Raw genomic sequence first — 13282 nt, 5'->3', positions numbered from 1 at the left:
GCTCCCGCCGGGACGTTTCAGGGACATTCCTGCCCCGCTGCCGGGGGACACAGGGGGGACAGCGGGGCTCAGCGCCCCCGGGGTGGGGGTCTGGGCCCCCCCTCCCTGCTGCAGGCAATAAAGGGGCCGTGAGCCCAGCGAGGGCAGCGCTGGTCCGGTGTGAGTGTGGGTTGGGGGACAGCAGCGTCCCCACGTGTCCCCAGCGGCTGGAGCTCCCTGGAGGGCGGCGTTGTCCCCTCGTGGCTCAGCTGTGGGGCAGGGACAGGGGTCAGCCCATGGCTCTGTGTCCCCCCAAGTCACCCAGCCCGGGCACCCCTCGGCTGTGGCCGCTCACCTCGCGTCACCTCATGTCACCTCGTGTCACCCCAGCACGGGGGTCCTGCCGCCCTGCACTCGGAGGGCTCCGTGAGGGTTCTGGCCTCTCTGCCATGGCCCGTGTCACCTGGTGTCACCCGGTGTCACCCGGTGTCACCCCGTGTCACCCGGCCAGGGTGCAGGAGCTGCGGGAGCTCTGCCCCTCCGCTGGCGCCCGTTCCCCCGCGTCACTGCCTTGTGTCACCCGTTGCAGCGGGGCCAGTAGGACAGTGCCCTCGGCGGGGACGGTGACACGCCACTCCCTGATGTCACCACCGCTGAGGCCACCGCCCGTCCCCTCCAGCCGCTGTGGCCGCATGCAGGGTGACGTCATGGGCTCCGGTGACCTCACACCCCCCGGGCCGAGCGCCTGGTGACGTCACGGGGCTGCCCCCCGCCCCCGCGGCCGAACCCCACCGAGACACCGGGATGACACCGCGCCGTGACGTCACGAGCCGCGGCCGGTGACGTCACGACGTTGGGCGGACACTCCCCCCCCCCCTCACCCCACCCTCGCTCCTGATCAGGCGAACGCGGCAGGCACCTATAGCTCGCGCCCCCCGCCGCCTCATTAGCATAACCCCGCCGCGCCGCGCGCGGCTCGGCCAATAGCGAACCGCCCTGCCCGGGCGGGGGGCGGGGCTATGCTAATGAGCAGCTCCGCGCTCCGTCCCGCCCTGCCGCTGAGGACCCCCGGCCGCCGCCGCTCCCGCCCCGCTCCCGCTCCCGGCCCCGTTCGCTCCCGGCCCCGTTCAGTCCCGTCCCGTCCCGGTGCCGCCATGACGCTCCTCGCCGCCGGCAGCCGGGCGGCCGCGCGCCTCCGCGGGCCCAAGGTGAGCGCGCCCGGCCCGGCCTCGCCGCGCCTTAAAGGGGCGACGCCGCGGGGGGAAGGGAGAGCGGAGCGGGGGGGGGGGTCCGGTTCTTAAAGGGGCGACGCGGGGGGCGCTGCCTTAAAGGGACCGCGCGGCCGAGGAACGGGGAGGGGGGGATGGGACCGGCGGCATCGCCACCGGCATCGCCACCGGCATCGGGACCGCGATGGGCGCGGGGCCGCGGCGGCAGCACGTGGTGGGAACCGGAGCCGGGCGCTCCCGCCGCGGCCTTTTCCGAGCCGGGGGCGCCGGGAGTGGCTCGGGGGGCTCCGGGCTCCGTCCGAGCTCGGGGGGCTCCGCCGCTGCCTGGACCCCGTGTGGGGTCCCGCGGTCCGGGGCAGCCCCCGCTGCCGGCTCCGGTCCCGCCCACCCTGCCGTCGTGCGGCACCGGGCTTGGGGGGTCCCGGGAGCCCCGCACCGGCCCCGGGAGCCCCGCACCGGCGGTACCGGCGGTGGGGGGAACGGAGGCGGCGACCTTCCCCTCCGCCACCGCCCTTCTCCGGCGTCCCGGTGCCATAGAGGACAACGGGGTCACAGCGAGGGGGGACCCCCGTGCGGGCCGAGCGCCGGTACCGGGCCGGAGCGCCCCCGGCCCCTCCGTTGCGTTTGCCTTGGCCGCGGCCCCGGCGTTTCGTAACGGGCGCTGCCGTGTCTTTATCGGCCGGGCGATATTTTGGGGTGTTGGTGGTGCCCCACTTGGCCCTGCTCACCCCTCAAAACCGGGCGCACCGGGGACGGCTCCACAGCCGGGATCCCCACCCTCCTCCTCCTCCTCCTCCTCCTCCTCCTCTTCTTCCCCTCGGCCCGACCCCGCACCCCCGAACCGGGGAACCCCCGGAGGGGAGACGCGGGGTGCCCAGCCCGCTGCTCGGTGTCACCGCCAACACGTGTGACCTTGAGCCGGTGGCACCTCGGTGACAGCCGGGACGAGGCGTGGGGACCCCCAGAACGGGGTGACACCTGGGGTGACACTTGGGGTGACACTGCGGGGGGGGGTGGTTTGGTGACGGAGCCCCCGCGGCGGCGACAGCGGCCGCCTTGACCTTGGGGCTTCTCGCTGCCGCCTCCATTGTTCCGGCAGCGTTTTCCCTTCCCGGAGCCGCCTGTTGCGGGGGGGACGCGGCCTCGCCCCCCGTCACGGACACACCCGTTTTACCGGGGAACCCCCGGGGCTGGCGGGGGGCTGCGGGACGGCCGGGGAAGGGGAAGGGGAGGGGGGGGGTGGTCTGTGCAGCGCGGCCCCCCCGCGTCCTCCCGGCAGCCAGTGGAAAAACCGAGTCATGTTCTGGCTCTGCCGCAGGCGCTGCCGCAGCTCCCGGCCCCGGGGAATCTCCGGGTGTCCCTGTGCGCGGCAGCCCCGGTGTGTTCCCGGTGTGTTCCCGGTGTGTCCGGGTGTGTCCCGGTGTGTCCCGGGTGTGTCCCGGTCCCTGCTCGCTGCCAGCCCCGGGGTGTTCCCGGGATGTCCCCGCGGTTCCCGATTCCCACGCGTGGGCGAGGAACAAAGTTCGGATTCCCCGGCTCAGGAAAACCGCGGCCGTGCCTGGGCCGGGCTCCAGGGAGGAGAACACGGCCGCGATCCCCGTGCCAGCTCCGGGGCTGGCTGCGAGGGCGGCGTGGGGCCGGCCCGGCTGATCCCGTCTTAGCTGATCCCATCTTAGCTGATCCCGGCTCGGCTGATCCCGGCCCGGTTGATCCCAGCCCGTCTGATCCCATCTTGGCTGATCCCGGCCCGGTTGATCCCAGCCCGTCTGATCCCATCTTGGCTGATCCCAGCCCGGCTGATCCCGGCTCTGAGCCGTGTCCGTGGGCGAGGGAAGCGGCTCCATGGGAATCGGGGTCTCAGCTCCTGCCACGGGGCTGGGGGGGCTCTGCTCTGGCTGCACCCCCCAAAAAGAGGCTCTGCCCTGGTGACGGGGGGTCTCCGTGTCCTTTGTCCCGCAGAATGCGCCGTGCGTCCTCTTGGCCGCTCGCCACGCCAGCGCCGCCACGGTAAGGGGGGGTCCTGCGCTGTCACCCCCTGTCCTGTCACCTGTCACCTCTCCTGGGACCCCTCTCCAGGGGGAGGCCCCTCACTTGTCACCCCCTCTCCCATGACCCCGTCCTGTCGCTCTTTTCCAATGGGAATTCCCTCTCCTGTCACCCCCTCGGTTGTCACACCTCGTCGTCCCCCCTCTCACGTCACCCTCCCTTGTCCCCAGAACCTCAAAGACGTCCTGGCCACCATGATCCCCAAGGAGCAGGCGAAGATCAAGAGCTTCCGGCAGCAGCACGGCAGCACGGCCATCGGGCAGATCACGGTGGACATGGTGAGTGTGCGGCCACAGGGGCCACCAGGGCCACCGTGGCCATCGGGCAGATCGCGGTGGGCGTGCTGAGTGTGCGCCCACCGCCCCTCACCGCGCCCTCCCGGCCCCTCCCAGGTGTACGGCGGCATGAGGGGCATGAAAGGGCTGATCTACGAGACCTCCGTGCTGGATCCTGACGAGGTGGGGCCCTGTCGCACCCCATCCCATCCCATCCCAAATCCCATCCCAAATCCCATCCCATTCATCCCAGTGATCCCATCCCACCCAATCCCATCCCAAATCCTGTCCCATCCCATTGATCATGGCCATCCCTGGGATCCCATCTCATTGATCCCATCCCACTGATCACCTCTCATTGATCTCATCCCAGTGATCCCAAATCCCATCCCATACCCCATCCCACCCTATCCCATCCCATTGATCCCACCCCACCCCATCCCAGCCCAGCCCATTGATCCCAGGCCATCCACGTGATCCCATCCCACCCCAATGATCCCATCCCACTGCATCCCAAACCCCACCCCACCCTATCCCATCCCGTTGATCCCCCCCATCCCATCCCACCCCATCCCACTGATCCTATCCCATTCATCCCAAATCCCATCCCAGTGATCCCATCCCACCCCATTGATCCCAAATCCCATCCCATTGATCCCACCCCATTGATCCCATCCCAGATCCCACCCCACTGACCCCACCCAGCCCCTCTGACGCTCCCGGGCTCCGCAGGGCATCCGTTTCCGCGGCTACAGCATTCCCGAGTGCCAGAAGAAGCTGCCCAAAGCCGCGGGGGGAGAGGAGCCGCTGCCCGAGGGACTCTTCTGGCTGCTGGTGACCGGAGAAATCCCGACCCAGGAGCAGGTACGGGCGGCGCGGGGGCGCGGCGGAGCCCCGGGGGCGGCTCCCGGCGCCGCCGCTGACGCCCGGCGCGCTCCCGCAGGTGACCTGGCTGTCCCGGGAGTGGGCCAAGCGCGCGGCCCTGCCCTCGCACGTGGTGACCATGCTGGACAACTTCCCCACCAACCTGCACCCCATGTCCCAGCTGAGCGCCGCCGTCACCGCCCTCAACAGCGAGAGCAAGTTCGCCCGCGCCTACGCCGAGGGCATCCACCGCGCCAAGTACTGGGAGGTACGGGGTCGGGGGGGGAGCTGCTGCCGCCGTGGGGCCGGCTTTGGGGGGCTCGGGGGGGAGCGGGGTCTCACCCCGCCGCTGGCGGCAGTTTGTGTACGAGGACGCCATGGACCTGATCGCGAAGCTGCCGTGCGTGGCCGCCAAGATCTACCGCAACCTGTACCGCGAGGGCAGCGGCATCGGCGCCATCGACCCCAACCTCGACTGGTCCCACAACTTCACCAACATGCTGGGCTACACCGACCCGCAGTTCATCGAGCTGATGCGGCTCTACCTCACCATCCACAGGTGAGGAGCGGCTGGGGGACGTGGAGCAGGCGGGGGTTTGGCTCCGTTCCGAGCTCCGGGAGCGGCGCCGGGAGCGGGTGGGGCTGAGCCGGGCCGGCAGCGTCGGTACCGGCCTGGCTGGAAATGCCAGGAGGGCGTTCGGCGGGGCTGGGCGAGTTCTGATGGCCCCGCTCGCCCCTGGCAGTGACCACGAGGGAGGGAACGTGAGTGCCCACACCAGCCACCTCGTGGGCAGCGCCTTGTCCGACCCCTACCTCGCCTTCGCCGCCGCCATGAACGGGCTGGCCGGGCCCCTGCACGGCCTCGCCAACCAGGTGGGCACCGCTCCCTGTCTGAGTGTCCCTTTCCCTGTCTGAGTGTCCCTCTGCCTGTCCCTCCCGCTGTCAGTCTGTCCCTCCTGCCCACGCGTTCCTCTTCCTGTCCTGTCGCTCTTCCTGCCCGTGTTCCTCTTCCTGTCTGTCTGTCCCTCCTCCTCTCCATGTGTCCCTCTCCATGTTTATGCCTCCTGTTTATGCATCCCTCATGCCTGTCCCTCTGTCCCTCTGTCCGTCTGTCCCCCATTCCCTGCCCTCACTCTGGCCATTCCCTGTCCCTGTCTGTCCCTCTGTCCCTGTCCCCCTGTCCCCTGTCCCCATTCCCTGTCCCCTGTCCCTGTCCCCATTCCCTGTCCCCCTGTCCCCTGTCCCTCCGTCCCTGCCCTCACTCCTCCCGTCCCCGCAGGAGGTGCTGCTCTGGCTCACGGACCTGCAGAAGGAGCTGGGCAAGGACGTGTCTGACGAGAAGCTGCGGGATTTCATCTGGAACACGCTCAACTCGGGCAGGGTGAGGTTTGGGGGCCGTGCTGGGGTTTGGGGCTGTGCCGGTGCCCGTGCTGGGGTTCAGGGGCCGTGCCGGTGCCCGTGCCCAGGCTCTGAGCCCCCCGTGCCCGCAGGTGGTGCCGGGTTACGGGCACGCCGTGCTGCGGAAGACGGACCCGCGCTACACCTGCCAGCGGGAGTTCGCCCTCAAGCACCTGCCCCAGGACCCGCTGTTCAAGCTCGTGGCGCAGCTCTACAAGATCGTCCCCAACGTGCTGCTGGAGCAGGGCAAGGCCAAGAACCCCTGGCCCAACGTGGACGCCCACAGCGGGGTCCTGCTGCAGGTGAGCCCGGCGTCCACGGTTCCGTTCCATGTCCTGTGTGTCCCTGTCTGTCCCTCTCCCTGTCCTGTGTGTGTCCCTCTCCTTGTTCTCCTTCCTGCATGTGTCCCTTTCCATGTGTGCCTGTCCCTGTCTGTCCCTTTCCCTGTCCGTGTGTCCCTTTCCGTGTCCCTTTCCATATCCACGTCCCTGTCTGTCCCTTTCCCTGTCCGTGTGTCCCTTTCCATGTCCATGTCCCTGTCTGTCCCTTTCCCTGTCCCTGTCTGTCCCTCTGTTCCCTCTTCCTCTTCTTCCTGTGTGTGTCTCTGTCCCTTTCCCTGTCCCTCTCCCTGTCCTTCTCCCCTCTGTCCCTCTGTCCCCATCCCTCTGTCCCTCTCCCTGTCCCTCTGTCCCTCTCTCTCCCCATCCCTCTGTCCCTCTCCCTGTCCTGTCTGTCCCTCCCTCTCCGTCCCTCTCCCTGTCCCTCCCTCTGTCCCTCTCATGTCCCTCTGTCCCCGTCCCTCTGTCCCTCTCCCTGTCCCTCTCCCCTCTGTCCCTCTGTCCCCATCCCTCTCTCTCCTTGTCCCTCTGTCCCTCTCTCTCCCCATCCCTCTGTCCCTCTCATGTCCCTCTGTCCCTCTGATGTCCCTCTGTCCCTCTGATGTCCCTCTGATGTCCCTCTGTCCCTGTCCCCGTGCCCTGCCGCTGCTCCCTGCCGTCCCCTGACCCCTCTCCGTGCCCGCAGTACTACGGCATGAAGGAGATGAATTACTACACGGTGCTCTTCGGCGTCTCGCGGGCGCTGGGTGTGCTCTCGCAGCTCATCTGGAGCCGGGCGCTGGGATTCCCCCTGGAGCGACCCAAATCCATGAGCACCAAGGGCCTCATGCAGCTCGTGGGCTACAAATCCGGGTAAAGAAGGGACGTGGGGACGGAGCTCCCCCAGGGAACGCCGCGCTGCCGGGCCCGGCCCGGACGCCCCTGGGCACTGAACCCCCCTCGGGACCCCCGCCCCCGGATGCTCCCCCACCCCGGGGAGGGGCAGGGGCGGCTCCGGGGGTCCCCCCCTCCCTCAGCCCCGCTGGGGTGGGGTGGGCTCCGCCGCCCCCTCCCCACCCCGGAGGCTCTCACTGCGCACACCGGGAGCCCCCTCCCCGGGCTTCCCCCCTCTGCTGGGTTGGGGGGTCCCTGAGGGGGGGGTCTCAGCCCCCCCCCTGTCCCCGAGAGGGGTTCAGTCCAGCCCCGTGTCCGTGCCCCCCGCAGGGACTCGATACACTCCTCCCCGGCCGCGCCCCCGTGTTTGTGTGACCCCCCCCTCCTCCTCATTTCCCCTGCCTGAAGCCCCCCCGGAGCCAGAGCTGGGACCCCCCCTCTCCACCCCCCTCTGCCACCCCCCACCCCGGCTCCTCGCAGCTCTCGGGCACTTCTGTACAAACAACGAGAAAAATGCAAAATAAATGTTTTTATTAACAAACCCCCCCGCCCCCTCCCTGGCCTCTCCCCCCCGCTGCGTGCCCCCAGCCCACCCGGGCCCCCCAGTGATGATTTGGGTCTGGGGGTCCCGGCGTGCAGCCCCCCCAACCCCTCCCCTCAAAACCCCCCCCCTCCCGTGGCCGAATGAGGACCAGGAGGCCGCTGACCCTTGGAGAATTCTCTTTATTGGCCTCTCAGAGCTCACGCTCCCTCGGGCAGCGCGGGCTCATGGGGAGGGGGGGCTCAGGGAGCCCCTCACCCCCCCTGGGGGGGCTGGGGGTGGGCTCGGGACCTCGGGGGTCCCCGCGGAGGGTGCGGGGGGCGGCGGGGGGGGGCAGCGGGAGCCGCCCCCTCCCCGCCCTGTGCGTGTGGCTTGTGCAAAGTGTGCGGCGGCGGGGAGGAGGGGGCTCGGGGGGGCTCCTCCCCGCGCCGGCTCCTTCCCTTTCTGTTCCTGGAGGAGCTGGGGAGGAAGCGGTGGGGTGGGGAGGGGGTCTCCCAGCAGCTTCTCTCCCCCCCCCCCCCTTTTCCCCACCCCAAAAATCCTCCCTCTTTTCCTCCCGGAGCGCGGCGGGGCCCAAGCACCGGAGCTGCCCCCTCCGGGGCCCTCGGGCCTGGCTGAGGAGTTGAAAAATAAAGAACAACAACAACAAAAAAAGGGTTAAAAAAAAAAAAAGAAGAAAAAGAAACCCAAAAAATGAAAAACAAAAAAAAAAACCCCCCCAAGAACTAAAAGAAAAACTTAAAACCCCAAATCAGCTGCAAAACCGAGGAGTCCGGCAGCTCCTTGGGGGGGCTCACGGCAGCCCCCGGGGTGAGGGGGGCGTTGAGGCAACAGCAGCGGAAACGCACTTGAATAAATACGACATTTTTGGTGGGGTGGGGATGTGCGGGCCGGGCAGAGTCCCGGGGGCGCGCCCGTGGCCGCCGCCCCTCACGTCTGGTGCACCTCGTGGAACATGAGCTCCCGCGGGATGCGCGTCTCGGGCCCGAAGTTCTTGGCGGCGCGGCGCTCGAAGGCGGCCACCATCTGCTTGACCACCTCGTCGAAGAAGACGGTGGCCAGCTGGGAGTGCAGCAGGGAGCGGAACTCGAAGGAGATCTGAGGAGGAGGAGAGCAGGTGAGACCCCGCAGGTGAGCCCCCTCAGGTGAGCCCCACAGGTGAGCCCTCCCTCCCCTGGGGAAGAGCTCGTACCGAGAAATCCACGGTGCTGGTGCGGGGGTAGCCGGGGATGCCGGGGCTGAAGCGCCAGTTGGTCTCCAGGTGGTTGAAGAGGCGCCCGTCGGTGCAGACGGCCTGGGGAGGGGGCAGAAAGCAGCCGGGGTGGGTCAGGGAGTCGCTGGAAAACTCTCCCTGGGTGGAGTTCAGCCTGGGAGCCCCGGAGTGCCGCATCCAGTCCTTCCCTGGGCGCCTCCAGGGATGGGGACGCCAAACGTCCCTGGGCTGTTCCAAAGCCTGACAGTGTTTCCCATGGAAAAATTCCTCCTGGTGTCCATCCTCAGCCTCTCCTGGAGGAATTTGAGGGCATTTCCCTCACCCTGCTCTTCCCTGGGAGCAGATTTTGACCCTGCTCTCCCCTCAGGGAGTTGTGGGGTGAAAATTCCCCTCTGAGCCTCCTTTTCTCCAGGCACTGCCAAAGCCTGAGCACCTTTTCCATGAGCAAATTCCTCCTGATGTCCATCCTGAGCCTCTCCTGGAGGAATCTGGGGCTGTTCCTTCTCCTCCTGCTGTTCCCCGGGAGCAGAGCCCGACCCCAGGCGGCTCCGCTCTCGCGGCAGGGAGTTGTGGGCTGAGAATTCCCCTCTGAGCCTCCTTTTCTCCAGGCTGAGCCCCTTCCCCAGCTCCCTCAGGACTGCTCCAGAGCCTTCTCCTGCTGCTCCAGCCCTTCCCCAGCTCCCTCAGGACTGCTCCAGAGCCTTCTCCTGCTGCTCCAGCCCTTCCCCAGCTCCCTCAGGACTGCTCCAGAGCCTCCTCCTGCTGCTCCAGCCCTTCCCCAGCTCCCTCAGGACTGCTCCAGAGCCTTCTCCTGCTGCTCCAGCCCTTCCCCAGCTCCCTCAGGACTTGTCCAGAGCCTTCTCCTGCTGCTCCAGCCTTTCCCCAGCTCCCTCAGGACTGCTCCAGAGCCTTCTCCTGCTGCTCCAGCCCTTCCCCAGCTCCCTCAGGACTGCTCCAGTCCTTCCCCAGCCCCGGCCCCGCAGGTGACGCCCACCTTGACGAGGTGTGGCCGCACCAGGGTGACGATGGACGTGTAGCGCTCCAGCACGGGCGGGAACCCCACCTCCAGCTGCGCCTTGATGTGACCCGAGCGCCGCGACACCACCACGGACTTCTTGCACCAGGGCACAAAGTTCTTGTAGTCCTCCACGTTGGCCACCACGTCGTACATCTCCTGCATGGAGTACCTGCAGACAGACGGGGTCGGGGGCAGGATTAGGGCTGGGGGCAGATTGGAGCTGGGGTTGGGGTCAGGATTGGGACTGGGGGTCAGATTGGAGCTGGGGTTGGGGTCAGGATTGGGATCGGGGTTCAGATTGGAGCTGGGGTTGGGGTCAGGGGCAAGGTTGGGGTTGGAACTGGGCTTAAGGTCAGGGTTGGAGCCGGGGCTGGGGTTGAACAGAGGTCGGGGTGGGGCTGGGATTGGAGCCGGGTTCGGAGCCAGGTTTGGGGCTGGGATTGGAGCCGGGTTCGGAGCCAGGTTTGGGGCTGGGATTGGAGCCGGGTTCGGAGCCAGGTTTGGGGCTGGGATTGGGGCCAGAGTTGGAGCTGGAGTTAAGGTCAAGGTTGGGGCTGGGGTTGGGACCAGGATCAAGGCCGGGCTCGGGGTTGGGACTGGACTTGGATCTGGGAACTGGGCTCAGGGCTGGGCTCAGGCTCAGGATCAGGGCTGTTTGGGCTCAGGGCTGTTTGGGGTCACTCAGAGCTCTCTCAGGGTCATTCAGGGCTGTCTCAGGGTCACTCAGGGCTGTTTGGGGTCACTCAGAGCTCTCTCAGGATCACTCAGGGCTGTTTGGGGTCACTCAGGGCTGTCTGGGGTGACTCAGGGCTGTCTCAGTGTCACTCAGGGTCACTCAGTGCTCTCCCAGGGTCACTCAGGATCACTCAGGGCTGTCTCAGGGTCACCCAGGGCACTCTCAGGATCACTCAGGGCTGTCTGGGGTCACTCAGGGCTGTCTCAGGGTCACTCAGGGCTCTCTCAGGATCACTCAGGGCTGTTTGGGATCACTCAGGGCTGTCTCAGGGTCACTCAGCATCACTCAGGGCTCTCTCAGGGTCACTCAGGGCTCTCTCAGGATCACTCAGGACTGTCTCAGGATCACTCAGTGCTCTCTCAGGGTCACTCAGGATCACCCAGGGCTCTCTCAGGATCACTCAGGGCTCTTTGGGGTCACTCAGTGCTGTCTCAGGGTCACTCAGGGCTGTCTCAGGATCACTCAGGGCTGTCTGGGGTCACTCAGTGCTCTCTCAGGGTCACTCAGGATCACTCAGGGCTGTCTCAGGATCACTCAGGGCTCTCTCAGGGTCACCCAGGGTCACTCAGGGCTCTCTCAGGATCACTCAGGGCTGTCTGGGGTCACTCAGGGCTGTCTCAGGGTCACCCAGGGCTCTCTCAGGTCCCGCCTCACGCACCCGATGATGCGGCGCTCCGAGTACTCCTTGCGTTTGTTGGCGAGGTTCAGGAAGCCCCGGCTGGGCTGAGCTCGGGGCTCCCAGGCCGCAGGGCCCGGCCGGCCCAGCCGGGAGAGCCGCAGGCCGCACAGGGCCGTGTGCCTGCGGGGACACGGGCGGGACCGGCTGTCACCGGGACGTGCCCCGGGACCGCCGCGGTTTTGGGGCCATTCCCGGGGGACGAGGGCCCTTCCAGAGCTTCCCAAATCCCTCCAGAGCCTCCCAGACCCCTCCAGAATATCCCAAACCTATTCCTACCCAGCCTGGGTCCCTTCCCGATCAACTCAGATCCATCCCTGCTCCTTCCTGGGCTGGCCCAGGTCCCTTCCTGACCACTTCAAATCCTTTCCTGACCATCCCAGGCTCTCTCCAGACACGCCCGTGTCCCTTCCTGCCCACTCCAGGTCCCTCCCGACCTTCCCAACCCCTCCCGGGACGGGAATCTCATTCCCCCTGGGGGCTCTGGGCCGGTGCCCGCGGCCGGGAAGGTGCCGGTGTTGATGCCAGCGCTGTTGGCAGGAGGGAGGCCGGGAAACCCGACCTCGGGGACACCTAATCCCGGCGGGGACAAGCGCCCGGTGCCCCCCGGGGCCCGTCCCATCCCTCCGGTGTCGCTCCGGTTGGGGACAGCAGTGGGGACATGGCAGCTCTCCGTGGGAATTGTCACCCCCGGAGTCACCGGGGGCCCGGTCGTGTGGCCGTCCCCACGTCACTGTCCCCGTGTCACTGTCCCCGTGTCTGGCACCGTCCCCGAGCAGAGGTCACCGTCTCGGGACCGGCTCCGGGCACGGTGACACCGGAGCCCGGCCCCCGGTGACGCTCGTGTCCCCCGCGACCCCACGGGCAGGGATGGCACCGGCGCCGGTCCCGCTGTCCCCACGCGCGGTTTGCTCCAAGGTCAGACCCGCCCAGGCAGTGTTCCCCACGCGGGGGTCTCCCACGGGAACCGGGACAGCGGCACCGCCGGGACCGGACCCCCCAACCCGCGGCCCCGGGACCCCGGCCCGGCCCCGCCACGGCTCCACAAGGTGCCCCCGGACCGCCCCACCCCGCGGGGCCGGGAGGGCAGGCCCGGAGGAGTCCCCGCAGCACGATCCCCTCCCGGGGCCCGCCCCGGTGCTCCCGGGGCCGGTGTGACCTCCGGGCCCCGCCCGCCGGGAGCCGCCGCCGCCGCCGCTCACCTGCCGGGCGGGGCCGCCGCGGCCCGCAGGCGCTGCCGCGCCCCGAGCTGCAGGGCGCCGCGGAGCCGCCGGGCCGCCATGACCGGGCCGGGACCGGGGCCGGGCCGGAACCGGGACCGGGCCGGGACGCGGCGCCGCCGCCGCCCTGACCTCTCACCCCGTGACGTCACCACGTCGCCATAGCGCCGGGTGCGTCACAGGGCGGGGCGGGGCGACGCCCCCCAGCGAGGAACCATGGGAGTTGTAGTCGGAGGGTTCGCGGGGCGCGATGGGAAATGTAGTCCGGGCCGGGGCTGCGGCTGCCCCGGGACCGGGATCCAACCGGGATCCAACCGGGACCCAACCGGAACCAACCGGGAGTGCCCCGCCCGGGGCTGCCGGGGCTGGGCTCATACCCAGGGGGCGCCGGCCCCGCCTCCCACGTGTGCCCCCGGTCGGTCTGTGCGGAGAGGGACGGGGAGCCCCCGGTGCGGTGTCCCGGTAACGGCCCCGCTCCGAACCGAGCAGAGGAGCCGAGACACCGGGAATTCACCGTGGCTGCCGGAACGGTGTGGCCCAGCGCCCCCCAGTCCAGCCCAGTCCAACCCAGCTCCGGCACCGCTCGGAGCCGGGGGGAGCTCGGAGCTGCAGCCGGGCCCGTGATCCCCCCCGAGCCCCGGGAACCTCGCCCGGAGGTCACGGGATGGGTTTGGACCGGGGCACTCCCTGCTCAGGGACCCCCGGGACCACCGGGGATGGGATTCCCTCTGCAGAGACCCCACAGAGGGGGATGGAGGTGGCAATGGGACACCCCTGGGCCCCTCTCCCATCGCCCCACCACTCTCTGAGCTGTGGGAGCTGCTGTCCTGGGACCCCCGGCAGCCACCCAGGGACAGGATTCCCCTCCGGGGGTCC

At 68.7% G+C, this 13282-nt stretch overlaps 2 protein-coding genes across 2 annotated transcripts; one reads left to right on the top strand and one right to left on the bottom strand.

Moving 5' to 3' along the window:
• The first annotated feature begins 1065 nt into the window (after positions 1-1065).
• On the top strand, positions 1066-7458 carry CS (citrate synthase). The gene is made up of 11 exons (XM_040088444.2): positions 1066-1187; positions 3168-3215; positions 3425-3532; positions 3647-3712; positions 4262-4393; positions 4473-4661; positions 4753-4952; positions 5137-5266; positions 5673-5774; positions 5884-6093; positions 6815-7458. The coding sequence occupies exons 1-11, from the start codon at positions 1134-1136 to the stop codon at positions 6983-6985; spliced, it is 1410 nt and encodes a 469-aa protein (XP_039944378.1). The 5' UTR covers positions 1066-1133; the 3' UTR covers positions 6986-7458.
• A 933-nt stretch (positions 7459-8391) lies between these two features.
• On the bottom strand, positions 8392-12483 carry COQ10A (coenzyme Q10A). The gene is made up of 5 exons (XM_040088343.2): positions 12389-12483; positions 11169-11309; positions 9751-9943; positions 8736-8837; positions 8392-8641 (listed from the first exon to the last, which is right to left on the bottom strand). The coding sequence occupies exons 1-5, from the start codon at positions 12466-12468 to the stop codon at positions 8474-8476; spliced, it is 684 nt and encodes a 227-aa protein (XP_039944277.1). The 5' UTR covers positions 12469-12483; the 3' UTR covers positions 8392-8473.
• Between the last annotated feature and the right edge of the window lie 799 nt (positions 12484-13282).

This window comes from Hirundo rustica, chromosome 30, assembly GCF_015227805.2.
Source record: "Hirundo rustica isolate bHirRus1 chromosome 30, bHirRus1.pri.v3, whole genome shotgun sequence".
NCBI lineage: Eukaryota > Metazoa > Chordata > Aves > Passeriformes > Hirundinidae > Hirundo > Hirundo rustica.
Note: the sequence above shows the minus strand (reverse complement) of the source record. Positions and strands in the feature narration are given on the sequence as shown.

Excerpts from the sequence above, each read along its gene's own strand:
- CS (XM_040088444.2), top strand. The coding sequence starts at position 1,134 with ATGACGCTCCTCGCCGCCGGCAGCCGGGCGGCCGCGCGCCTCCGCGGG. Across the intron at positions 1,188-3,167 it reads CGCGCCTCCGCGGGCCCAAG|AATGCGCCGTGCGTCCTCTT; the intron begins GTGAGCGCGCCC and ends TTTGTCCCGCAG. Across the intron at positions 4,662-4,752 it reads ACCGCGCCAAGTACTGGGAG|TTTGTGTACGAGGACGCCAT; the intron begins GTACGGGGTCGG and ends CGCTGGCGGCAG.
- COQ10A (XM_040088343.2), bottom strand. The coding sequence starts at position 12,468 with ATGGCGGCCCGGCGGCTCCGCGGCGCCCTGCAGCTCGGGGCGCGGCAG. Across the intron at positions 11,310-12,388 it reads GCGGCGGCCCCGCCCGGCAG|GCACACGGCCCTGTGCGGCC; the intron begins GTGAGCGGCGGC and ends GTGTCCCCGCAG. Across the intron at positions 8,838-9,750 it reads TGCGGCCACACCTCGTCAAG|GCCGTCTGCACCGACGGGCG; the intron begins GTGGGCGTCACC and ends CCCCCTCCCCAG.